The following is a 27,073-nucleotide window of genomic DNA, read 5'->3' on the forward strand; positions in this document are numbered from 1 at the left end:
TCCATCGCACCAGTTTTGGCAAGTCCAGCAGCGAACCTTGCTGCTAAAAGCAATTAGGCAGCACCTCACTCAACAGCGCACAGCGGTTATCTAGAAAACTGGTTTGAAAACAAACGTTAAGCAGTCAGAGTGAGAGGGGGAGAAAGCAAGCAAGCAGCCTTGGCTTAAGGAGAATGAACTTACCTGCTGCGAGTGGCAGCGTCCAGTTTAACCCGCTGCAGCCCTCAGACGTTGGTGCAAGCTCATCAGGCGGTTTCCCGCTCCTGGAATTGCCTCAGTCTGGGAAGCAAGTCCCGTCTCCTTGCCTCATTCACTCCTCCTTTTAACCAAGGATTCAGAGGTTTTCAAAAGGTGACAACTGGCCCCCAGGTAGAAGAGACGCACCAAGGCTGTACCATAGAAACACTTCTAGTGTCAGTTTATTTTACCTTAATATACATTTATACAGGCCATAATAAAAAGGCTATTACACAACAGTTCAGTGAGTTATTACCTAGTTTCAAGAATGCATGCAGTTACAAAGGAGAGGTAGAAACACTGTATTAAAGAGCTAAAAATACAAACATTATATAAACGAACACTTTCAAATGAACCGCTGGAATTTCATACAGATAAATAAAGGTAAAAAGTACATTACTTTGTCAAAGTAAAGGAAACACATGGTTATCAGTATACTAAAACAATACCGGTGCAGGAACTCTGTACAACTGTCAAATAGCTCAGATCACGGTATCTAAGAGGATTAAAATTATTTTGTCCTGGAGAATGGTTTATTCAAGTATTCAAGCAGTGAGTAACCAAGGAAAACAAAAAACAAAAAAAACCCCCCAAAATGAAACAAATTCCCCCAAAACAATTCCCCCAAATAAAATACAGGAACCATTTCCAGAGAAGCTGATTCGCCTAAATACTTCGAGAATTGCTGCCCTGATGATCTGAAGGGATGCTTGAAATGATAAATGCCTACAAGGCTACGTGAAGCTTCCCACCTCTCCCTGAAAACGCACACAAAGCGACCCTGATGTCTGCACGCTGCATGTCCAAATTCCATGTCGCCAAATCAGCATGCCGATTCCCAGTTTCTCTCCATTCTCACACGGCTCCTCACAGAACCTCTCAGCTTACAGTATTTGTTGTAATACTGTCCAGGAAACAGGATACAGAAAGCTGCTATACACTCAGAGACTGCAGGCATTAATGCACGTACTGCATGCACAACGGAAGATGCAACCAAACCGCTATAGAAACAACCAGCAACTCAAACATTTCTATTACTGAGAAAGTCTGTAGCAGTAAGTTACTCAAGTATTAGACAAATAGGTATAAAATGGAAAGGCTCACATGAATAATACAAGTCTTTACAAGTTTTTCTGAAAGTCTCCTAGAAGCTACATCTGAAATTCTGAAAAGGATCTTATATACAATGAAATGAAACTGTGTCAGCAAAGCCCATTGTGCCTTTTTTAAATTAATAGAGCTTTGAAAATGACTACACAGTTGCTTTAGTAAATTAGTGCAATACGAAGTGTTTTGGAAGAAGAGCATCAAATTGTAGCCATTGCAGCTGACGAAACCATTTAGGGAGTTTGAACAGCTGGAGCAAAGTCTCTTCCACTGTCTGTCTTCTCCCCTGTAAAAGGTGCTTCCTTCCTACCCCGTCCGTTGCGGACCGGTGAGCCGTCTCTAGAACGGGAGCTCATATCCAAGCCAGCTTATCCCCAAAAAGCTTCAAACTGCACACGTATGCATATGGAGTTTTACACCTTCATTCAATAGTTTGTTACTGGCAATTAAAAACAAAGTCTTCACAAACCTTCAAATGGAATCTTCCCTAAGGAAACACGACTGCGCCGACTTGGGGAAGGGGGCTCCAGTCTTTACAGTCCTTGGTAAGGAAAATAAAGTCGACCAAGCCAGAATTTCACGTACAACTTTCTAATTCTTTTAAATTCTGCTGCTATGAGGAAAAACGGAAGGAGTGACTGTATCAATAAGGCAGATTTTCTACAAATGTTGTACTTTTGGAATTTTTCCTCTTTGAATTCACTGCTGCTTCTTTGGTAGTCACCATGGAAATTAAAAATCATCTTCCACAGGGGTGGGGAAGTGGCAACAATTAAGCTGTAGCAAAAGTAGTACAATATCATTGAAGTGGTCCCTTATGTTCATGCCACCTGGTCCTTGGGATACTGCTACTGTTCATAAACAGCCACTGTGCTGTAGCAAAGGGCAGAGAGTCTTCGTTCGATGCTAGATTTATCTGGGGACAAGACAAATGTTAAACATGCAAGCAGAGTCCAAGGGCATCAAATCCAATTTCACAAAAGGGGGAAAACACTGCAGCAACACTGGCATGGCTCAAGTAGCATCAGCCCGAGCCTTTTGAAGCCATTCAAGACTGGCTGCTACAAGCAGGCCCTTGGGAGAGGCTGTGCATAAAAACAACCACACACACTTGTGTGTGTCCTTGCAGAGCTAAGTGCCTACCCTGTAAGTTTGATACATGGGGCAATGACAAACGGAGATCAAAAGAAAGGCTATCTACAAATCAGATGGTTTTATGCAGACACGTCTCAACACAAGCTTGACAGCTCTGCTTTCGTCTAGTCTCGTTTAGGAAGCCAGCACTTCCCCGTTGGGTCTCTTTTCCGTTTCATTTTCCTTAGTCACAGACCTATTTTGGCCCTTCCATTTCTGAAGCATTATTTGCTCCTCTCAAAGTTCTTTGGCGTTCAACTTATCTTTGGGATTAGCAATAACTTTCTCCGCCAGGACAACAGTGCTGAACAGCTTTGTGACTTAAGATGTGCAAAGCATCTGCCCTGAGAAAAGGCATTTTATAGGATCAGCAAACACCACAAGGGGGTGAAATCCTAGATATGCTCGACTCAACAGCAGGAGTTCCCATAGATATCAACTGGGCTGGACTTCAACCCTCACCTCTCAGGCCAGCTCATGCTGCTCTCTGCAGCCTGAGGATACTTTTTATAGCAATGAAACACTTTTTGCATTTTGAAGAAAAGCAGAGGGTAAGGTTTCACCATCAGTAATGCTGTCCAGAACTCGCACATGCTGTCACTGTTAACGCAATATACTCCCAGTGCATCACCCAGAACGACTTACATTTGTGTACATTTTCTATATCTGCAGGATCCTGCAGTATCTTAGTCAGTCCTTCGAGCAGCAAGGCTGCTTTGTGGTATCGATATGTGATATCTTCCGTCTGCTGAAACATCTCATCTAGTGCCGCTGACTGAACCTGGAATCGGTCGACAGATTCAGAGTTATACGGACTGTTCTACGCAAGTGCCGAAATAAAAGGATGTTTCCGAACAGGCTAGCTGCTAAGTAAGAGCATCGTTAAGGGAATGGTTTCACAAGCTTAATTAAGCTGTTCTGGTTTTGCCATTTTAATAGAACAAAGAAATTAACAGGAAAATAGGCTTTCTATGCCAGATTAAGTGAAGGGCCTCCAGCATACACACACTGTAAAATGCTTTAGGGCCCATAATAGTTAAAGTACATCCCATACAAAAATACATTTTAAATTATAGGCTCACAAATAGACATATGCCTTTGCTTTTATTTGCGAGGGAGACATGCCATTTCATGTCTGACTACTCATTCGTGCAGGTCAAGTGCTCCGAGTGGTTGATACAACTGTATATATACACCAACATATGCAATTCCACTTAAGTAGAACTGCCTCTTTCCAGAAACGCAGGTCCCCTGTAGATTTCCCACTCTTGCTCCCTGCCTTAGCTAACCCCATTTATGTACTCAGAACCTCTCACAAATACAAGCACTTTTCCTCACATTTGTTCGTTAACGTTACATTAATGTGCTGACATCCCTCCAACAGAGGAGACTTCCAACTGAAACCAGATGACTGAGGAAGCCATTTGTGATGTTTCTCTGCTTCAGCAAGCTTTATTGGGTGAAGCTTCAGCGCACAGCCTTGTTACGGATTGTGTAGCTGAGCAGCACATTTCTTACCGTCTAAACAAAACCTGCTGACGCGTAGGAAAGTCTGAGAGCAACTGTATCTACCAGGAACTTTAAATGGTCTGTGGGGTGGGGAGAACAAATCAGCCCATCAGCCCCAGCGCTAACAGACATCAGGGTTGACTGGTTAAGTAGCAGCTCTACAGAAAAGGACCTGGGGGTTACAGTGGACAATAAGCTGAATACGAGCCAACAGCGTGCCCTTGTTGCGAAGAAGGCAAGCATCATCCTGGGCTGCATTGGTAGGACTGTTACCAGCAGATCGAGGGAAGTGATTCTTCCCCTCTATTCAGCACTGGCGAGGCCACATCTGGAGTCCTGTGTCCAGTTGTGGGACCTCCCCGTTGCAGAAAGGATGTGGACAAGTTGGAGAGAGTCCAGTGGAGGGCAACCAAAATGGTTGCAGGGGCTGGGGAACATGACTTCTGAGGAGAGGCTGAGGGAACTGGACTTATTTAGTCTGGAGAAGAGAAGACCGAGGGGGATTGAATAACAACAGCTTCCAACTACCTGAAGGGTCAATACAAAGAGGATGGAGCTAGACTGTTCTCAGTGGGGGCAGATGACAGAAGGAGCAATGGGCTCAAGTTGCCACAAGGGAAGTTGAGGTTAGGCATCAGGAAAAACAAAACCCTCTCACTAGGAGGATAGTAAAACATTGGAACAAGTTGCCCAGAGAGGTTGTGGACTCCCCATTCTTGGAGGTGCTTAAGACCCGGGTAGACAAAGCCTTGGCTGGGATGATGTAGTTGGGGTTGGTCCTGCTTTGGGCAGGGAGTTGGACTAGACGTGACTTCCCGAGGTCCCCTCCAATCCTAGTTTTCTTTGATTCTGTAATTTAGTACAGTATGGTTAGATGAAAGGGTCACCCGACATGGCAGTAATGTATAATACCACAAGTTACTTATGCTGATCTCCATGCCCTAGACATCAGCCAAAGGAATGATTTACCATTTCCACAGCACAGTTGTAGATGAGCTTCTCTGCAGTGACACTGTTGATTTCATCGATGAACCTCTGCTTGTCGGAAAAGAAACGATTCAGCTTTTCTGTCAGCTTCTTGCACATACCGATGCAGAACTTGTATCGCTCGTTCAGATTTCTGACAACTAGAAAAAGTCACAATGAAGGAGTTAAATTCAGCTTTTGCCAGAGTTTACAGTCTGTACATACCCAGGGGGCTTTATTTTGCCATTCTCTGTGCCGTTTTTGCTTCAGGAAGGATGTATTCAACACATCTTCACTTCATACGTATAATCACCCATTCTTTAACTAGCTACTAAAAGCACCTTTCTGCATGTGCATTTAAAGCTACTGTGCCAGCAGTTCTCTCTTTACAGAAGCACAGCTAGCCTGGCCACAGCCACTTCTGGAAAGAGTTATCTTTTTGCCCCAGGGATTATGTCAAGGTTTCCTAAGTGACCACTACAGCTTCAAGCACAGCACAAATACCATATTTCTAGTGTGCAAGAGGCGTTTGTTCCCTGACAAAGGAGGTCTAAAATAAGAAGTGCCTGTCACAGCTGCATAACAAAAAAAACCCAACAAATCGCTGTTGTAAAAGTAGACCCCAATTCAATCAAATTATGTTAAAAACTCCCTTCCTTCTCTGCCCCCCAAATGTTTGGAGGTGTGCTTCTTAGACACCAGAAAATATGGCAATCATTCACAAACAATGCCATTTCAACATAATGACTGCTTCTACCTTGTTTGACAGCAGTGGATGGGTTCAGTTTCCCTGACTTGACTTGTGCTTTGGCAAGATGAAGAGAAGATGCCAGCAACTGTGCTGCTTTCATGTACAACACAAGCTGCTCTACTTGTCTGGGGGGGAAAAACAGAGAAAGAAAAAGGTAATTTAACATTTTATGTTGTTTATTTTGTTTGTTTGTTTTAAACTAACACATTCACCCCACGGCTAGACACGGCTCTCACCAGCTCCCTTCAACACACTGTGCTGGCAACAGACAACAAGAGACAACAGTAGAACCAAGAAACAGATGTACAAAATGCCACAAAAAGCTTCTGTCACTGTTTGAAAGAGCCATCTCCCTGGGCAGAAAGAAAGGCTTCCAGACGTGTTTGAAGGTTCAGAATAAAGGAAGCTCCTTTAGTGCAGGAGAATTACGTGAGGGCCACCATAAGCTGCTTCCTGCAGTTGGGAGGTACTATTACACATGCCCCCAGGGGTGACTACTCCAAAGTCTGTGATCACAGATGCAGCTCTTTCCATAGAAGAGGACCAGGGAAGGAGACTGCCCTCCCACCTCTCATCCCCAGCCTTTTCCCCACCTCCAAAGGGGTGAGAACCTCTTAGACCTCCGCCTAAAACCCAGTGCTGCTGCTGGTAGCTAGCCACAAATGTTTCCTGTCAAGTGATGCAAGGTGCTCACCTCTCCCTATAACTGAAGCTGTGAAGAACGGAGCTCAGATACCCATGCAGAGCGAAGCACATCAGCCCACACAGGCTGCCCTCCACCACAGCTGACGTTTCAGAGAGTTTCCCCTCTTTTGGGATGACTCGAGTTAGAGGAAAGACGCAACTGGGCTCTCGAACAACTATTCTATTTTATTGACCGTGTTTTCCCGTTAAAGAAGTATGCTTTTATGAAACGTTTGCTGGAGCAAAGCAATCACTTCTGAACAGCGTTAAGAACAGTGAATGCTAGACACGGACCCTTTAATTTATTACTAGAGCACACACATGAACTGCATAGGTGGTAACGCTCTAGAGACCTTTTAGCCAGATACCTACCCCCACTCTTTGCTTAGCTGGCTTATCTGATCAACGACAACGCTCTCCTGAATCTGATACAGCGACACGGCAGAGGTGCACAGCTCTGGGTTTCCTCCTCGTATTGCCGTCAGGTCCAAAACGCATTCTGTGAATGTCAGCATCATGTTTAGGTGACGCAGAGTATCTGTATGTTCTCTCTGCCGAACAAAGATGACAGCAATTTAACCCATAAGGTACGACACAAACCGGTGTCAACGAAAGCCGTTAGGATACTGACTGGTCTACGAATGGCTCACGGTATGCAGGAATACACACAGCATCGCTGCCAAACAGCAGACTGAATAACATTTAAGAGGGTTAATGTTAGTCATCTTGTCTTTTAAAAATTTAACAGATTTCGAAGATGCACATTAAAACCCTTCCAAAAAGGTCCAAAGGAACTGAGAAGAGAACCGTATTTGTTGAAATCTCTTAAGTAATGAAAGAAATCCCAAGCAGTGTATATTATTTATTATGTTTCCTGCAATCAGAAGTATGCTAGCACTTGCATGAGAAGCCAAAAGGAGCATTCATCTTTGTCTTAACATACTTGCTCTTCCCAAAAAAAAAAAAAAGGAGTTCATATGAAGCTTCAACACTAAGCATTTGCATTGTTCCCATTTAAGTTTAGACTTAGAAACACTGGGCTCATTGTGATAAAACTGACTGCTGGCAGAGCTTTCAAGTTAAACTAAACATTTCTATTTGGGCCAACAACTTGTCCCTTCCCGGCGACTGGCAGAGCCAAGATACAACACTCATTGTGCCTGCCCTAAAATTGGCTCCCGCTTTGCTGGCTAAGTTTTACCAGTACTATTGGGGGATGAACAAAAGGCCTAATCAAAGCCCAAAATGCACCTTGTATACAGTTTTGTGAGTGTCCAAGGCCATCTCCCAAAGGGTGTATACGCTCAGTGTCCTTGCCTTGAGAAATCTGTGTTTTGATGATGGTACTGCGGTCATGAACAGCTTCAGATTCTGTGTTAAGGGTCATTTCACAGTACAATTAAAAAAGGACTTTTTTCTTGCCAGCCACAAGCAGGACTTTACGCCATCTGCTGTGAAGAAACACTAGACTACTGCAAGTGAGACACTGTCACAAACAGCACACATGTATAGAGGCTTGGCACCAAAAGGGGGACCCAGCAGCTGAAAGTTTTGTTGAACCACAACAGCCATGCTTATTATTGTCACTTATCAGATACAGGAAAAGCAAGGAACAACTGTCCAGCAGACAAGAACAAAATTGGTAAGGAACACTGAACAGTGAAGAGAACACCTTTAAAAGCTCTACCTGGTAAGATTTGGAACCTCTCTCATACTATTTCCAAGTCTCCTAGCATCAGACATATTACAACAGTACATTATTTTTTTCTGTACCTCCATTAAAGTTTCCTCAGGTAGTTCGGGTGCTTCAAAAGTGATAAAGCCCTCTAAGCTGGGAGGTGAAGTACCGTACGGCATGTACTTCAGATTTGGAGCTGGGTCTGCTCCAGGGGGAGAAGAACCCATATAAATACCAGGAGGGGAGCCCATATATACACGGCCACTTGTAGAGCAGAGAGACCCTCCAGAACTGTTGGATCCAACTGCAAGGAAAAAAAAAAACCCCAAACAGTCAGTCCCAAAGGCTGGTCCATCTGCAGCTCTGGGCTGAGGCTGACAGTAAATGACAAAGTAATAAATAATATGAATTCACTATGGGGGCTGTTTCTTAATGTACTTTATATAAAATCTGCAGAGCACCTTGCACCAGCCTCTGTTGGACAGTGAGATTTCTAAAACACACTTTGTGAAAGTCTGTAGATACTTACTTGGTCGAGTCTTCAAGTCCTGCTTGCACGGTTTGCACACCTACATTTCTTGAATACACAAGGGCTTCCAACTTGATGCCTTCTGTATTTCACATCCCCATGCCATTGTGCTGGAATGCAGCCAGTGGGTACACTGGGTGCTTCATGTCCTGCATGCTGCACAGGACAAACAGGCTGGGGAATTTAAATTTTCTTTGCTGGTGTCACAGATGGTGTTGAACCCCTCACAGTATGACGACACGGTGCAGGCTGTCTCAAGCACCAGGGAGTGCACTGCAAAGCACTGAACTAACAATCCCATCCCTCTCTCTAAAAAAAGGCAGAAAAGTATCCAAATTCTCCTCCCACCATACTTATTGCTTAAATAGCTGCTGTTAAAATAGCCCCAAGGCCCTACTGTTAAGCTTTGCACAAACACTCAAACAGTCCCAAAGGGCAGAGAAACGAGAGAATTCAGATTTCCAAAAATAAACTGTTTTTAGAGGTGTCTTACCTGAAGTCGTTCGAGTTCTGAGGACCATGTGGGTGCAGGTAGGAGGGGTAGCGCTATTCGGAGGTGACCCTACAGTAAACATTACAGCCCTGGAACTTGCTCCAGTTCCTATGCAAGGAGGTGCCATTGCAATTCCACAGGCTCCTGCTGGAGCTGGAAGACAAGATTACATAGTATGTTAGACTTTAAAAAAAAAAAAAAAAAAATCATGTCCCCCATTGCTGATACAGTTGCACACCACACCTGGAAAACACACACATGCACACTGTGGATTAGAAAAAGAACAAGGTAAGTCTGAGAACAAATGATGCGAATAGACTGAAAGCAGAGCTGGCAGGACTGTAATGCACCTCTGGCTTTTCCTGTCCCCTTCCACATAACATGAACTGCTCTTAGGTCTAAGTTCTTTAAGGCAAAGAAAATCGGAGACTATTTTTGAAAGCTCTGGAAACTGCTTAAACGTACGGAAAGAGATACTATTAAAAATCCTAATGTAAGCAGAAACCTGGAGGCCAGAAGTTAGACCTGCCTGCATATATCCGCTGTTTAAGGAAAAAAGATGCAGGAACTCTAGCCGTAATCCCCTGTAGACTGCTTTCTGGAAAGGCATAAATTGCTAGCTTTAAAAGATAATATGAAGCAGAACAATGGAGACTGCCTCCGTGTGAAAATAAGCTGGAATTAGGAAACGGAGCCGCAATAAGGGAAGTGCAAAATCCCAAGCCAGCACATACAGTTCTGATATTTGTCATTAGCGCAGCCGTGTGACGGATATTTACATATGCTGGCAACAGCGTAACGCTTTACAGAGCTGCTGAACATGTGGACGAAGTCATCTTCCAGACATGTGGGCTGACATGATATGGCGACACAACCATCATACCCATAACTCTTCCCAGTGTGACGACTTGGCTGCATTACTCTGTTCTTTACCTGTGTCCATTGGTCGCTCAGTATTGAGGCTGTCTGTGCTGCCCTGATATAACTGGCCCCCAAGGGTAGCCTTCACTTGCTGATCCGACAGCTTCCCAGTACTGACAGATCTAGACAGAAGAGCAAATGGCTTCAGAACAAGAGTCTCAATGCACACCTTGCTCCTGAGGATGGCTGACAAGTAGGTGCTACTATATAGAATTCTTAAATAGATAAAAATACCCCAAGGGGGGGGTACAGCAAATCAACGCAGGACCCCCTCTATTACAACGCGAGGACTCAAAGAGGTTTCTACAAAAGTTATTCATTTCAAATTTATCTGTATAAAGTTGATCATGCTTTTGAATTAAAAACTAGGAGGCTCATGCTGGAGAAGAGCACGCCAAGTTCAGAAGATCAAAATAAACCAAAGGGAACTTTGTCAGCTGTATGAGGGACTCCAGGAAGTTAACACTATATTTAAATACGCCGCACAGAATGTTTCTCTAGCATGTACCCCAATGTCTCCATCGCAAGTGACATTGCAAATGTGCTACAGGTCAGTCTCACACCTGTGCATCTCCTGCTGTTTATAAACCCCGGTGTGTTCTACCTGCCAAATGCTGCCTTGCTGTGATGCTCTGCAACCTGTTTTTCACCGCCTTGCGTAAAGTGGAAGTGCATGAAGCCCCTTGGGTCTGCTGCATCTTTAGGCTGCAATGGAGCATCTGCTGACCCCTGACGAGTAGCCAGAGCCAGCAAGTTCGAGGATGCTTGAGTTTTGGGTATCTTGAAAGGAGCAGTTGCCTGGAAGACGCATTGAATCTGGTTAGCATGCAAGTCCACATTCCTAAGAGGAACAGTTGTAAGCACTATGGTGTCACTTCCTATCTTCAGACAGAATAATGTTTAACAAACCTTAGTGGGAGAGCCAATAATTGTTGGTAATGGAGTTTTAAACAGCCAGTCTGAGCTCCTAGGCGATGATCCCATATGTTTTGTAGGTGACGTTCCCAGGCTCACAGGCCTGCTTGGCTGCGGAGAATGGCTGTACCCATACCCTGCATATGATGGGCACACGGGGTCCGAATGCTGCTTTCGGAGCTTCTGTTTGTTCTGGTAGATATCAGTAAGAGTCGGAGCACTCTGCAACCTGGCTCCCATCATGAAGGACTGAGGTGACTGAGACTGTGGTACTGGAGAACCTGGGGAGAAACACCGAGTAGAAAAGTGAGATTCTGCTAGCCCTGCTTCTGATCCTCTCAGCAAGAGAGAAAGCCACATTTAAAGAGACTTTGAAGTTCATCCAAGAAGACAGAGCTCTTCTAACCTTGTGAAATATGACTCTTTACCAGCTGGCCAGATGTTAAGAGCAGCGGATTCAGAGCACCAGCTATTCAGACTAAAGGCTAGATATACCAGGGCGATGAAGATCAGGAGTTCAAGGGAAAGCTGTACTGGCTGCCGACTACTTGCGACAAGCTGAGCCACAATAAGTGAAGCAGCCAGCTCCAACAGGAACATCTCAATTGCAACAGCCTAGCTTAAAGAATTGCTGCAGTAACGGAACTGCACTGACAAAAAAAACTTCTAAAGGGAGTATTTTTAGAATCCCAGCACTGAAAAGCTACTTAAAAACAACAGTATTTACCAAAGGAAAATCTTCCACACAATCATTGCTAAAGGGTGGAAACGGAGTAGATGGGAAAGAAGAAAAAGCAAAGACCTTTTCCTAATTCTGCTCATCTTTTGATCACGTCACAAAGTGACTGACTAAAATTAATTATTTAAAAAAAAAAAAAAAAAAGTGTAACGAATCTGTCTGCAGGCACAAGGGGCGACTCGCCCTCGTGGCTCCTGCAAAGAGAGCAGAGACCACAAGAGCAGTGAAATACGAAGGGAAGACCATTACTCTGGCCATCTGTCTGTCTTTCTTACAGACTTCCACGCATGAAACAAGTCTGTTCCTGGTCAGGAATGTCAGATTGTCCTAGTGCAAATACGAGGATCCACAGGACCCACTTTGCTCAAGTCTTCTGTGTTGTTGTTTATGCAGTCTGAAGTTTGATGGCACCTTCTTCCTGTATGTGCCCATGGTCATTCAGATGACATATCACGTCAAGTGAGGGCTGTACATAAAGCTGAAGCCTCATGGTCACAGCCTTGCACGTAACAAGCATCACTCCATAATCTCAGACAATTTTGGGAACAAAGTGCTGACACTCTCACTCAGAACTTCCCCCATAAACTGAACTGTTAATGTCTTTGTTGCTTTTTCACACTGTCCTGTTAAGTTATTGCAGCAATATATCAGTTTAAGGGCTACACAAAGCAGCCTTTTGAACTGTGCTTCAGTTTCATAAATCAGTGTTTCAAGAACTGCTCATCATAAAACCACTTCTTGCAGTTTGCTCTATAAAATCGCCTACTGATTTAGCCAAGATTTCATTAACCTTCTCTGGCCTATATTAATGAGTTAGAGTAAGCTTGAGCTACCTCACCCTCTTTCTGCTCAGCAGTGTTTGGTTTGGAGCTGTGAGCAGGAAGGTTATTTCCAGAGCGCTTGTGTTCATTCCTCACTAAATTCTCAACCGGGAGTTTTGACTAAAATCCCTCTGCCTTTTTGGCCAGTCCACTTCCAAACACATCAGCTCGCACTTTGGAAGTGAGTCTCACCCAAATCACCAGCTGCTGTTCTCGCCCCACTGTCATCAGGAGGGGCTTTTGAATTCCATGGGTTTAGGATTCATTCACAAATAGCTCACTTTTCTACGCTGACAGAATGCTTATTGGGCAGAGGTGCAACACTCAGGTGGATAGTTTTAATGCTTAGGAAAAATCTGAGCGAAGGATCTATGGTTTCCTTTCAATTCTAGGCAGCCATAATTTCCAAGGCTTTAAGAATTTTAAGTCCGTTTATAATATAGTTTGTGGCATCTTACACAATAAAACCACCACTGCAACATTTTAATACTAAGGAATGGTATAAAGTCAAATAAGAGCACTTAAGAAAGGGTCACGAGTGAGAATTAAGCAAGCACATTGCTAAAAAACAAAACAAAAAAAACAGTTGGGGTATGTTACATAAGCAAATGCATTGCTGGTCAAAGGTACTCGACTCAGCCCTGTAAATCATGCCCATAAAATAAGTCACAAATACAGCGAGAGCTCAAGCTTCCTTATATTGTGCCTCAAGCCTGTCCTGTAGGGCTTATCTGAGGCAAAAGGTAATTCAGGTGTGCAGCAAGAGCGATAACTGCAATGGTTATCTTTTTGACAGAGAACATGGACTGCACAGCCAAAACAGTTGTCAGGTATTTATGACACTTGGAGGCTACCCACATTTGCTCTAGGAGCAAAAGGCTCATTCACCACAGGATGCTTATGGGACACATTTCAATTTATGCAAAACAACTACTTCAAATGGCCCGGGCTTAACATTTACAACAGAGAAGAGGAACAATGAAATCTGCAAAGTCGTTACTTAATGCTCAGCTGAAGTGGCGTGCTGCACTCTTCTGGGCTATCCTCAGTACCCCTTCTTATGCTCCGCAGAGGGTCCATCTTTAATGTCAAACCATCATAAAGTTCAATTCAATCCCTCCCCAGAGTCTACTGTTTGCATGTCCTAATAATTTATGACTGACCAAGCTTACTGACTGCCTGGCAACTAGTGTCAGACACTGGTCAATGCCCCAAGGGAACGAGGATGGGAACACTGAACACTGGCATTTCTTGCTGCCATTTTTGAATATCAGCATGACAGCATTAGCCACTCACAACCAGATGCTGAGAAACAAGTGGCTACCAGTTACTAGTCTAGTCCTTCTCCATTCTTGCTCAATAACCACAATTAGCAGCTGCTCTTTAGTGTTGTGTAAAACAGAATGGTAAATCTTGTCTAGAGATCTGACCACAGGGCTAGGGAGGAAGGCATGGTCTGTGGACAGAGATACTTTGCTTCACTTCCCTCTAAAGCCACTCTGCTTGTCTATGCCCCTGACGCCCAATCTGCGAAGTGGGGGGATGACAATTATCACTCTTTGGGAAGGGCTTTTAGACATGTGGCCAAATTGAACTTGGTTGTCTGCACTGACCAACAGCACCCACCTGAAGAGTTTCTACTCCTCGATTCATGCCCTTGAGGTTGCCCACAGCAACAGTGTCCGAGCTGCTCAGGTATGGTTCCAACTGTTCGAATTAAAAGCAGAAGTGTAAGGGTGTATGCTTTATACTTTACAATTGAAGAGAAACAATCAATCAGACAGCTGACTTTCTTTAAACATGCTCCTGTTAACTGCTTAACAAACTACTTTTGTAAGCAAGAACTGTGTGGACACATACTTTTACCAATCTCACAACAAAAATGGACCACTCAAGGTACACTTTCACTCGTTATCTATCAATTTATTAACTTACCCAACGGTGAAGGAGAATATGGTCTTGAAGACCCCGTGGACAGCCTGCGCCCAACCCCCTGCACAGTGTCGGCTGGTACTGGAGAGCAAGAACCCATCTTCATAAAGCCCACGGGGCTGGTATTGGATCGTCTCACCACTGCAGATCTGGAGGGATTGCAATCAGAAAGGATGGTTACTTACCTGCCACTAACTGCAGTGTAGTGTAACACAGATTTCACTGCCATATGCACACATGCATGACACTCCATTCAAAAGAATTCAAATCTGTCAGGGTTGTGCCTGTGAACCATGTGACTCCTTGTTTCCTGTAGCAGAGGATGGAAGTCAGGGCAGCTGCAACTCTTGCTCAAGTTTCTTCCCCAATAAAAATCCCCAAAATAGGACTCGTCAGTGGGGACAGAGGTGGTGGGGAAGAGCCTGTGTTGACACCATCTCTCAGTGAACTACACTTCCTCGAGATTAGGTCACTGTTCTTTTTTCAAGGGACAGAGTGATTTTCAAATCTGGGTGACTACCGAGTGTCTGAGGTGTGTAAGTGAAGACTACCCAGCCAAAGTGCCCACCCACCTGGAAGCCTGCACCAGGCCACAATGAGCGCTGAAGGTGTGCACATAAACTCCATGGCATCAGCCTGCAGATTTCTGATATCTAAATGTTTGCTGGCCAGAAGCTGCCTGGTGAGAGGGTGGAGGAGTGAGCCCTGTCCAGGTGAAACTTTTTTTTTTTTGGTTAACATAACATGTTTTAACACAGTCTGAGACCCGCTCAGTATACTTGTGATCATTCCAGCTTGTCTGTAGCCTGTTTCAAGTAAATATTACAGAAAGTCGGAGAAAACACCCGAATTACTTGGAAAGAGACATCCAACATTCCTGCAACATATGGAGTCTCTCCTCATCCAGGGACATGTGTTGGGGAGAAAACGGAGAGGTAAATAGATTCCATGTTAGGTACAGTCTTTGAGTAAGGCCCTAGGATAACTTGTTCGAGGAAGAGTTTTGATTTTGCCTTTCTGGTTTTTGGGGGCCTCCTGAAGAACTAACACTTATAAAAGGATCCTTTGCCGAGTCTGACAGCAACATTACAGGATGGGTAGACCTAGAAGTTCAGTGAATTAAGCTCCATCACCCTGAGCTATGCAAAGGTACCTTGAATAAAGCTGAAAAATTTATTACTACTCTTACCCAAGAGGCAAAAGGAAAAAACCCCAACTATAACACTTGAAGGAAAGCTAGTTTCTTGCTAGAGCAAGGAACATGGAGACTGCACTACTTCTACCTTTGCAGTGATGGACAATAAGAAGCAAACGCAGGCTGTGACTGTCCTGATCTTTATGCCCTCTGCTATAGGAAATGGGGGGGCACAGGCAAGCGCTGAATACTGATATTCAAAAGAATATCATCTTGAGCACATATATGTGGAAGGGGTAGGTATAATGAAAAGAGGAGTTCTTAGTGTGTTAGAAAAGCACTTAAAGCGGCTCATAACCTGATTTTAATGAGGTTTAAGCTGAGCCCCTTGCACCAAAAGCTAGTAGCATTTGACACTTTTGATCACAGTTGGATCCTGACTTTTAATGCTGTAATATAATATTAAACAGGAGAAATGTAAATGAGATATCATTCAGCATGAAGGTTTATAGCCTTTAGACTAATCATCTTACCAAATTCAGACACTGGCTGTAACAACCTAGGTAATTAAGCCTGCTGATTTCTCATCGCTGTACACGCAATGGAGTGGAAGGCAGGTGGCAGCAGCAGACTCCATCGTGATCACCTATCACTAGGGTGGAAATAGGGAGCCTACAACAATACTGAGTCTGCAGTATTGGGCCTGTGTGTGGATCAGGTGCTGGGAACAAGTTATTCAAAACCAAGTCAAGGCACACCCAAGAAGTGTAGAAGCAGAACCTCAAAATTTAAAACCCTGAGAAATCCAAGCAACTGTGACTTGGTTCTTAAAAAGGGAACCACATTTCAAATAACCTGTCCCTTGAACCACAGCCGCCCACACCCCTAAACCTCTGTGAAACACCAAGTCTGGAAGTGTGACAAGAAGCAGCAAGTCTAGAACGCGCAAACTTTATTACCAAGTGCCACCCAGCAATTCCCAATTCCCTTTGTGTTATATAAAACACTGCCATCCATCCTATTATGATGATGAAGCTGGAACAGAATTTATTACGGACATCTTCATTTCAAGACGTATAGAAAAAAAATACAGGAAAGGCGGAGGAACAAAAAGAGCAAGAATTCATGCTTTTATTTCCTCAGGCAACATTTCAGAGTTGAAAACCAAGCAATTTAAGCTTCTCAGAAAGAGAGAGCAGAGAAACTCTCGCTGTACTGCACAGCCATTCCCAGTAGATTATTCCAATATCTGTTTTGAATTGCCTTGATCCATAAATAACTATTTGTACAATTCAATTGAGAGGAGAAGTAACTGGCTTGCAGACAAGCGTGGTCATCTTCCAGCGCACAGGCGGAAATGAGTGCTGAGGGGAGGAAAGAAAAGAGAGAGAGGCAGGGCTGACCTTGGTGATCCATGGGGATTTGAAACGGGGCTGGCAGTCGACGTGAGGTTCTGTTCTATGCGCTGGTAATTCCGTAACTGCGTGGGAACGGGAATCGGTGCCGTTTCGCTGCGGGGGGACGCTGACAGCTGACACTGCCTGGAGCAGGAAGGTACCGAGTCAGGAAACAAGTGCCAGTAAGCGACTCTCTCGCTAATCACCATCATTGACAGTTAAAGAAGAGTCCCAGAAACAAGCTGCAGTTTTGCAGTCTGCATGAAATACGAGCTGCGGCTCCTCCAAGCCTGGCTCTCTCTCACACACATGCAGCCAGACCGAGAGCTGTTGCCAGCGATGCCCTGCTCCGACACTGGCATTCAGAGGGAGAGTGGATAATGAGGCAGAAAACTAAAAAGGATCCATCACGGGACACAAAGCTTAGAGAGGAGCAGGACTCCCGTCCTCCCGGTCACACTGCTCTGTTCACAACGTTTCAAAACAAGGTAGTTCTAGGAAAACGCGCTGCTTAAAGAACAGGAAGTTCAAGCGCGGGGTGGACAGGAATGTTTACAAGAGCCGCTAAGGCACAGGCAGATCTCCCGGGAGACCTGGTGAGTTTGGAACAAAAAAACCATTACATAATCTGCGGCCACAACACACCTGAACACAAAGCCAGATCAGCAACCTGCAGATTACTTCACCTAGCCAGGGTCAGTGACCCAAGGGATTTCTCAATGTCCGTTTGGAAAACGGAGCAACTTTCTCCAGAGCAATTAGCATGTAACCAGCCGCCCACTTGCAAATAAATACGACTGCCACCTGTGTGCAGAATTTGAAAGGGAAGGATTCCTTTGAGGAAGTCCAAGTTTTCCTACCTGGCTTCTCAGAGCTGCAATCCCAGAAAAAATGGTTGAAGGATTTATAATTCCTCTGAAGGAGCGCAATAAAAACTATTCGATACATTCTTAAAAACCTCTGTGTCCAACACAAAGAGCAACGTGACCGGAATTACAACACGGTCAAATCTGTTCATTACAAACTGATCAATAATTTATCTACTGTTCAGACCAAGGGCAAATTGTGAACACATACACACACCCTTTTGCAATTATCTTCTCTTTGTAAAAATAAAACCAGTCGGAGTCGCTGGTCCCCTCCGATAACATCTTTTCTGCCTCTGCTGCTGTCTGCTCCCTGACCCCTGTGGCTTTCCAAGGAATCTACCCCCTTCTACTTCTGGCTACTGTATAAAATGTGCCCGGATGTTTAAACTGCTCATATGCACCAAATTCAACGTGGCATCTTGAGGGTTACCTCGCACCCTTCCCCCTCCGATCTCCCTGCCCGAAAGAAGTACTGATGAAGTACTAATGGATCTCATGCTGCACTGAACTCTTCTAAATCAAACCAAACCAAGCACAAAGGAGGAAAAAAGAAAAAGAAAAAAGCAAATATTGTTGCTGGAGCAACTGAGATGTATGCCCCAGCAGGCAGCCATAATTTGCAGTTTGAACCACTTGGGCTAACTCTCTTACCACAGCAACAGTCCTGCTCTTTATGGATCTAGGCTTTTCACATTTTTTTCCTCCAAATATAAAAGTCCTCTGGGAGTATTATGCGCCACAGAACTAGGTAACTAGCAATTTCCCCTAATACTGATACTAATTCTGCCTCCTTTTGGTTGCTGTTCTTCAGAAGCCAGCTAAAGAAACCTGGAGGAGAGATTCCCTGTGGATATGGCAAGTAGGGATTGTAAGAAGAATGCCTGGCTCATATGCAGAGCTAAATTTCAGCAGTTTTACAAAGGAGTTCAGAACCAACCTAATATCCCCATTTTACGGATGGGGAAATTGAGGCATGGGGTGTTAAAGTGACTTGCCAATGGTCACCTAAGCAGACAGCCCGAGGTGGGACTAGAACCCAGGTCCTCTGAGCACTCCCCACTGAGCTGCCTAGGACTCTTCTGCGCACCCCCAAACAAGCACGACATGCTGGGCTCCACCGCACTTGCACAGGTCAGCTCAAGCCTACCTGGCCCCAGTCATGCAGAAGCAAAGCCCTGCTCTGGACAGTCAGTAAAGCCACGGGGAGCAATAGGGGAGTACTCTGGGGCAGAGCAAGAATGACGAGGTGGGGTTAATCAAGAGAGAGGAATAAGAAAGGAATAGGCCATGATATGGGTCAAGGAATGAGGAGAGTAGCAATAAAGGGCACAAGGAGGGAAAGCCGTCTCCCGAAATTGCCAGTTTCAAGGGAGGCAGAGCTATTTTCATTTTCCAGATAGCCCTCTCCATAGCTCAGTTTGGAGTATTCCCCCATCCACCTTCCAAGCCTGTGATACCCTCCTCCACGGACCTGCAGAAAGCTACCTGGAAGACAGGTTCACCGACAAAACTGAACAACAGCCCAGGGATACTACAGAAAGCAGAGAGCTGCAAGAGGGAGAGTTGCCAAGTCATCAATTATTCAAGAAGAACTTCACCCTCTCTAGGGAAGACACTAAAGTGATGGGGGAAACAAATAGCAGATTTTCTTCCCACCCTGCTAAAACCCAAAGAAATGGACAGTCGCAGCACCCTCTGCAAAACTACAATCCTATTGATTCCCAATTTTGTTTTTATCAGCATTGTTCATTACCCTGCCATTCCATTATGTAAAAAGCCCATTTCCTTGGACAGTTCTGTTTTTCCAGTCAGTCATGATTTAAGCATCTCACAATCTGCTTAACTCTAATGCAGCAAGACAAAAAAGGCAGGGGTGTTGTGAAAAATAAGTTTCTCCTATATAACGTGGTCAGTAACCCCCGCAAGGAACAGTGCCTCCTTTGCAAAAGGAAACAGCGCATGCTTCGGCTGCTATCCAGTGACTAGATATGCCTGGGTAATTCAGGAGTTGGAAAAGCAGCTTTGGGCAAAACCCCATCAGCACTTTTCCAGCAGTCTCATCGCCTTGGGCAAATTTAAACCCACACTTAAAGTTTCTCAGCTTGGAAGAAAAAAAGGTTCTGAACCTCACTGGATGCAGTGGCGAGTCTGCCCAAAGACGGGATGAAACTGCAGCTCCAAGGTCCACATACTGCACTGGAAAACCCTAAACCTTCCACAAAGTGACGTGGTCGTGCAGGCAGACCCAATACAAACACATCCGATAGCCTGCTGGGGGCAAAGCCAGAAATGGATGCCCCACAAATACAGCCGCACAGGTCTGAACTCCCTGCACAAGGGAGCAATTGGTATTAAAGCTGTAATAAGGTAGTATAATGGCTCTCTAGGTACCTCGGGTCATACTTCTGGACTAGGAGACTTCTTCCTCCAAACCCTGCAAAATGAACTCTGCACATGCTTACCATGGGCAGTATGGTGCATGTTCTGCATTGGCCCTAAGAGTCAGCTGCCTCTCCCAGATCTCATGAAATGTTAACTACAAAGCTTAATAAAGCCACCACTAGGATTACCTCCTTGCAGATAATTTCACAGCAGAAACATACAGCTCTTTCAGGTAGAGTCTGAATAGTGACCTCTTCACCTCTCTCTGCAAAGCCCAACCCTGGTCATGATTCAAATGGTGTAGTACAATGGAATTCAACTAGCTCAACAGAAAAAGGTTCATTTTTCCATGTGGCCAGCTGGAAAAAACAAAGCAATCACCTTACAGCCTGGAGTTATAGAGAACCAAAATACCTTCACCCTCCTTTTTTTGCCCCCTCTAAAATCACATCCAGAGTAACCAGATGTAGGCAATTCAAAATTTGTTCAAGGAATAGCTAAAATTAAATAATTGTAATAAGAGTCTGCAGCTAGAACAACATACGCCAGTCCCCAACTGAATATTTGGCTTCCATACAGAAATGCACGCACTGGAATTGTGCTTTTCATAAGATCTACAAATAATAAACTTTTATACTCCAAAAACTATAATCTATTTAACCACATGCTGCATAAAAGGCAACTGAGAACCAAAGGAGATTTCTAAAAGGGATCAGTTGTTTTGGTTATCTGCCCATAAAATGCACAGGGTGAGGTATAAACCTTATTAATAAGCCCCATTAAGCAGATTTTGCAAACTCCTTTTTTTGATCAGCAGAAAATGACAAAACTTTTCTTCTTATGGCACACACTGCTAAACAAAAGTGCTGACACATCTTTCTGTAATATTTGCATAAACCAAGAAAAAAAAGCCAACAAAATCTCTGCAGTCCCTTTTTGGCCAGTCATCCATTTTCTCCTGTAGCAGAAAAGGTTTAAGAAATGCATCATTTCATCAAACAATTTAAATCTCTCTCTTTAGATGTTGAATGAACAATTTAAAACAGAAGGGCAACACCCCTGTATTTTCTCAGTATCATCAAATACACAAATCAATCGCCACTTATCAGTGTCACATCACAAGCTCTATTAGGAGCTTTGTGTTCAGCTCTGTTCAGAAAACAACGCTTTGAACATTTCAAGTCAGGTGTGCTGCAATGTGGCACTCCGCATGCAGAATAAGGCACTGCACCACCATCGCCTTGCAGATGGCTACTCAACATACCAGATTTCCTAGACATAAGAAGAAACTTAATTCTGGATCAATGACCATTAGGCTCTGCTACTCCAGTAGGGCTGAAAACCACTCAGCTATCGTGCCGGTTTAAATGTTAAACTACTACAGATACAGTAATTCAGTTATGAAGAAGGTATTTAATACTAGAGGTACAGCGATACATCAGTCCCATATTGGATCGGCACCGATGCAAGGAAAAAAAAGTGATAGCATCAGCAATTGGGGGTTTTTTGGCCGATGTGGCCGATAAATGCCCCATGCATTTGTGCAGTGGCAGCGCAGCACGCAGGCGGCGAGTAGCACAGCCCAGCAACGTAGAGAGCAGCTGGGTTCAGCTGGTAAGTCTGTTGTGAGGGAAGGGGTGTGGGGGGCAGGCTGCTGCTGCTGTGGGCTGGGGTAGTGCTGGAAGAGGAGCCAATAGGAGGGACTATGGTGAACTTTGGGGTGGCTGCAGCCCCCCCCCACTGCCACCCAGCCCGAGCACAGCTCAGGGCCACCCTGGCCACAAACAATAGTGGCAGCCAGCCCTCGCCCTGCACACAGATCCAGGGGCACATGCCCCCCCATGCCCTCCCAGGGTGCACATAGCAGTGGGAGCCCCCCCCATTCTCCTTGGACGAGCCGCTCGCAGCTCTGTTCTGCACTTTACCCCAGCTGGGCAGCACCTGCCCCTGCCCCACTCCCTTCCTCACCATGGGGGCCTCAATCTGCCTTCCCCCACAACAGACTTACCAGCTGGACGCCACTCTCCATGCTCCCTGGCTGCATATCAGAATTGGATTGGTACCGGCCAATATGGCTTGTTAAAAAACAGCCAGCGGTAATCAGTCCCCAAAAAAATCTGTATCGGTGCACCCCTATTTAATACCGCAACTCTTTCACTGGAGGACAGAAGGACATAGTTCAGAATACTAAAATAGACATGACCCCTTTTCTGGAGGCCCCCACCTATACACTTAACACTGCCAGTAAACTTCAAAGCCAACCAAAAGCCAAACACATTTCCTTTCCTTGAGAAAATCTAATTTGGTACATCTGAGCCAAAATTTAGCTGAATCACCTTCACCCACAAAAACCACAGCTGAAGATCAGGCCAGTAAGTCCGGGAGAGCAATACTACTTAGTACCATAAGCGTTTCCCAAGAAACAAAAACACCTCGGGCAGTAGTGAAGTTATGAAAAAAAAAAAAATGGGAAAAAACTACAGAACATACCTGTTAGCTGAACTAGAAGAACTACTTCGAGAGGAGTTTGAGGATGGTTTCTGTAAGGTTCCCGAGCTTCCGGAAATGGTTAACGGTGACTGACTGTTAAAACAAGAAGGTACAGACAGTCACAAAATAAAAAGAAAGCTCCACAGAGACATCTGTTTAGATCTGAAGCTTGTTGATCTCAAGCTGTTTACATATTCCAAATGAGTTCAGCCTGGCACGTGGACCTCACAGTGAAGAGCCCCCACTTAGCAACGTAAAATTAAACCAGTCACCGCCAAGACTCAACAGCTACCTCTACAGCTGCACAAAAGTATCGATTTATAAACAGAAAACTTTTTTGGATAAAGCCCAACACATACCCTCCACACATCAAGAACTCGCTTGAAGCCCGTCTGCCAGCTGCTCCCAACGGCATATCATCTACAGGAAGAGGCAAAGTGAACAAATCAAAATTTACATAATTCAATCAAGCCCGGAAAAAACATCAGCAATAATGTTATATAATCCCTTTAGCATTATGCTTCACGTGCGTGTGTTACATTATACCAGCACTATGACAGCTACAACACTGGTCTGCAAAAATTCCTCAGAGTATAAAATGACTTAATATAGCCAAACACGTAGCACAAAAGTTTTTAGTGGCATGGAGAAAGCAACTGATAAAAAAAAAACAAAAAAAAACCAAAACGTTTAGTAAAATTTACACTTTATTAAGCTTTTCTGAATAGCACTGTAAACAAGAAGTGTTGCATGAAACTGTACAGTTATGAAGCCCAGCTTTTCCCTAACTTTACATAACACATGGGAACAGGCAGAGGAAGGCAAGAAACTGGTATCTTCAAGTTTAACCAGAAATGTTTAGTTGGCCTACAAGCAACTGCTTTGTTTAGCAAACGGACTTATTTTTCAATTGGATAATACATCAGTTTTTCCCATGAATCAAATGACTACATTGTCACATGATTTAATAGCCCCATCAGAACTTTTACCATTTTTATTTGTTCCACTGAAGAAAAGCTAGAAGGATGCTAGGATATTTGCATACTAAATCTTTGTGCTTCTGAAGCTACCTAAAACTGACTCCTTTTAAACCAAGAGCCTTCACTGTGTCAAGTAAGCACATTTTGCAAGGAACATTCAAGAGCAGAGATCAGTGTAAATAAAGAGAAATTGGAGGAAATGAGACCAACCAACAATAGGCTAAAGATATTTTAGAGGAAATGGGAAGTGCCCTGAAGCGCATGAAAGAGTCTTACAGGAGTGGTCAGAAGAGATGTTATGTGGAACCAGGACAAAATCATCCGTGTCACAAGATGAGTTCTTGCTACTGGTGCTGGCAGAATCCTTGGACACCTGAAGATAGTTAGGAGGACCCAGTGGCGGGGAAGATAAATTGTCTTCCTGAATATGCTGCATGTCTGGCAGGGACTGAAGAAAAAAGAAAAGCCATAAACGTAACCAGTCCAGGATGTAGGCAATCTCTGTAGATAAAAGGTCAGGACCATCCCATGCATAACTTGTAAAACATAGGCATTTCAGGTTTTAAACATTCTCTAAAATCCTAATAAATAGTCTCACTTGAATAGCCACTGTAATATTAGCTGCAAAGTGACTGCATATCACCAAGCATCTATACAACTTAAATTTGTACAGATTATATATACTGCTGCATCCAAAGACCCCAGTAGTGCTTAATCTGCTGTCTTTAAGTAACTGCTTAGACGGTCACAGTTAAAATTATGCATGCAAGAAGGTTCAACATTTTCTGTACGCAAACAGCAGCAAATGGAAACATTTCCTACTAAGGTCATTTTGCAAAAACAGAGAACTTACTGGAGGAGATGCAAAACGGCATAGTGGAGAACTACCACAGGAACTCCCCGAGACCGAGCCTGCATATGTGGGCACTGGCACAGGACAGGCTGGAGGAGGCAAAGAAAAAGGGAAGAGGGGGACTGACCTTTTGAAAAGCTGAAAAAGTTTCAAACAAATGAACTGACGCTGCAGTGATTTCCTTGCCACTTTTTTATTCATAAACCCCTGCAGAGCTTGCAAGTACAGTGCATACCCTTGGCAAATGCACTTATACAGCCATGTATGCTCAGAAGAAATGCCTCTGTGCTGTGCAAATGGTAACTACACTTCAGCTGAGCAGCACACAAAGGATTTAACCTTTCTTTGACTAACCGTGAAGCATGATGATTACTGATCTTTGGAAAATGCTTCATAAAATAGTGTATGATACCTACTAATCTCATCTGTTCTAAAATGCTATCTTTTAACTCAGATACACGGAAAGATGCTATTACTTACACTTTTTGACTGTTGAAACCTGATCCAGGAAAGGGTGGTTGAAGAACGCTTCTGCAAAGCAAGCAACAATCGCAGACATGGGTTAACCAGCAAACTATGTCAGAATCCGCAGTGTAGCATGCGATGCAATAAGCAGTTGTCTCCTACTGAATCAATACTTCATATCTAGAGAGCAAAGAGCTTGTGAAAGATTAAAGCCTTCTGTGTTGTGAGTGGTACTGTGCTTGGAAAGAACATACAGTCCATCACTTGATAGCATCAGTTAGCACAGAGAGTCCGACTGGATGTCTAAGGGACGTCTTATAACTCAATTTTAGGATTATGAATAAAGAAGTGCTACTGTTTTCCCCTTACTACTAGACAAGGGTTTCTGTAATCGCCACCACCTAAAGTGCACCACTCTAGCTTGCTCATCAGCATCTTAAGCATATTTCATCTTGTGCACTTCCACACGTTGTCACCTACAATTCCTAGTATTGCGACTAAGGATCGAATCAAGCAACCAGCCTTTTGCTGCCCAAAGCAGATTACAGAAGAGCAGCATGAGGCACTTTCCCTTCCCAATGGGCAGAACATGCCGTCTTTGCAGCTGGTTCCACAGCTTACAGCAGAATTAAGTTTCATGAACAATTTGTTCAGTTAATTGGAGCAATTCACTGATTATTGCTTCAATAACAGAAACATTTGCATTTGTTGAGAGCAACCAAGTAAGCCAAGATGCACTTAACTGAGTTGGCACACCCAGTTGGGTAACAGTTTGCACAGAGCGTTTCATATTTTGAGAAGACACCAATCGGCCAAATCAGGCAGGGAAACCAAAAGACTACGGAAGGCAGTCACAGTTCTTTGTATGTTTTTGAAGCCTAAGAGCAGCGGAAAAATATGACCCTATTCATGGAGCATAAGCAAACGGGAGAGCCCCAGGAATCCTCAGGGCTGCAGAGGCCTTCTTTCTTCTTGCAACAGCAATTTCTTCAACCATCTGATGGAAGGCTGTAAGCTCAGCTATAACACACTGGCAATACAACCATTAACTTTTCATGAGGATCAGGTGTTCCCAAGCTTGTGTACAACACCTGCTGTTCCACTCCAGTCGGGAGATAAGAAGGCTTTTAAATGCCATTTACTCTTTAACAAAAACCACAAACATTCCCAATCGTCTCTCCTTTTCATTCACGTGGCTAATCGCTCTTGTTGAATTTCATGCAGCCTTCCCTCCCCTCCCAGTCCTTCCTCGGTGGCTGGTGAGCTGGGAAAGAATCTGCTCTCAGCACATGGAAATGCTGCTGCACCAAACACTCGGCAGTCCTCTGATAAAAGCACCAGTGGAAAAAATACCCTCCCATTCCTTCAGACCTCCAAATCCATTTCCATATCCACTTTTAGAAATAATTCCCCTGCCAAAGTTATGTAGCCCCAAGTCCACCCTCCACCAAAAATTATGTCAAAGTGAGGAGTTGGGCAACAGCCAAAGACATGTTCAGTTTGGCTAATACTATCAGTATTTCATTAAGCAATTCAATGACGTATCGTATCCATGTACCTAACTGGACAAAAGCTTTGCGTTTTTGTGCTGTAGGCTGGCTGTGCAGTGCTTACTATTTATTTTCCAATAGAGTCCACATTTGTGATGGGTTTTCTGAGCGGACTCGCGTAATGTTACAGGTCAGCTTCTCCTGAAAGTCCGTGTGGCATGGGGGCATTCTACCCAAATCCAAGCATCTGTTATGGGCCCAACTATGCAAAAAAACCCAACCAAACAACTTACTAGGAAATCAGCCGTCTCTCCTTTGAAAGTAGTCACCTTTTAACTGATAGAAGGATAGACCACCCATGTTGGAAAACTGCCTGAACAAAGAGTTATACTACAACACTGTTCATTTTGATTAACTACTTTTAAGATGTCTCAGGGTTAACGTCTATTAGGAGCTACAGTAAATGTAGTAGCTGCAATGAATAAAAGCATACAGATCTATCCAGGAACACATGGTCAAGAGGTCATTTCTCCAGTTCTCTCCACTTCAAAACATTACCTCTGTACATATAAAAAAGCTCCCCCATTAGCAGGAAT

General features: G+C 44.1%; 1 protein-coding gene across 1 annotated transcript in view; it reads right to left on the reverse strand.

Moving 5' to 3' along the window:
• Positions 1-403: 403 nt before the first annotated feature.
• Positions 404-27,073, reverse strand: part of ULK2 (unc-51 like autophagy activating kinase 2) — a 49,799-nt gene continuing 23,129 nt past the window's right edge. Inside the window, exons 10-27 of the mRNA XM_025214836.1 lie at positions 25,003-25,053; positions 24,523-24,611; positions 23,946-24,117; positions 23,049-23,109; positions 22,690-22,782; positions 16,955-17,092; positions 14,420-14,565; positions 14,111-14,191; positions 10,919-11,205; positions 10,614-10,807; positions 10,022-10,131; positions 9,089-9,241; positions 8,162-8,370; positions 6,761-6,939; positions 5,711-5,829; positions 4,957-5,114; positions 3,124-3,259; positions 404-2,260 (exon numbers count right to left, since the gene is read on the reverse strand). Coding sequence (XP_025070621.1) covers positions 2,193-2,260; positions 3,124-3,259; positions 4,957-5,114; positions 5,711-5,829; positions 6,761-6,939; positions 8,162-8,370; positions 9,089-9,241; positions 10,022-10,131; positions 10,614-10,807; positions 10,919-11,205; positions 14,111-14,191; positions 14,420-14,565; positions 16,955-17,092; positions 22,690-22,782; positions 23,049-23,109; positions 23,946-24,117; positions 24,523-24,611; positions 25,003-25,053 — 2,444 coding nt within the window. The 3' untranslated portion in view covers positions 404-2,192. The remainder of the gene's footprint in view (positions 2,261-3,123; positions 3,260-4,956; positions 5,115-5,710; positions 5,830-6,760; positions 6,940-8,161; positions 8,371-9,088; positions 9,242-10,021; positions 10,132-10,613; positions 10,808-10,918; positions 11,206-14,110; positions 14,192-14,419; positions 14,566-16,954; positions 17,093-22,689; positions 22,783-23,048; positions 23,110-23,945; positions 24,118-24,522; positions 24,612-25,002; positions 25,054-27,073) is intronic.

The sequence above is a fragment of the Alligator sinensis genome, unplaced genomic scaffold (genome assembly GCF_000455745.1).
Source record: "Alligator sinensis unplaced genomic scaffold, ASM45574v1 scaffold1801_1, whole genome shotgun sequence".
Lineage (NCBI taxonomy): Eukaryota > Metazoa > Chordata > Crocodylia > Alligatoridae > Alligator > Alligator sinensis.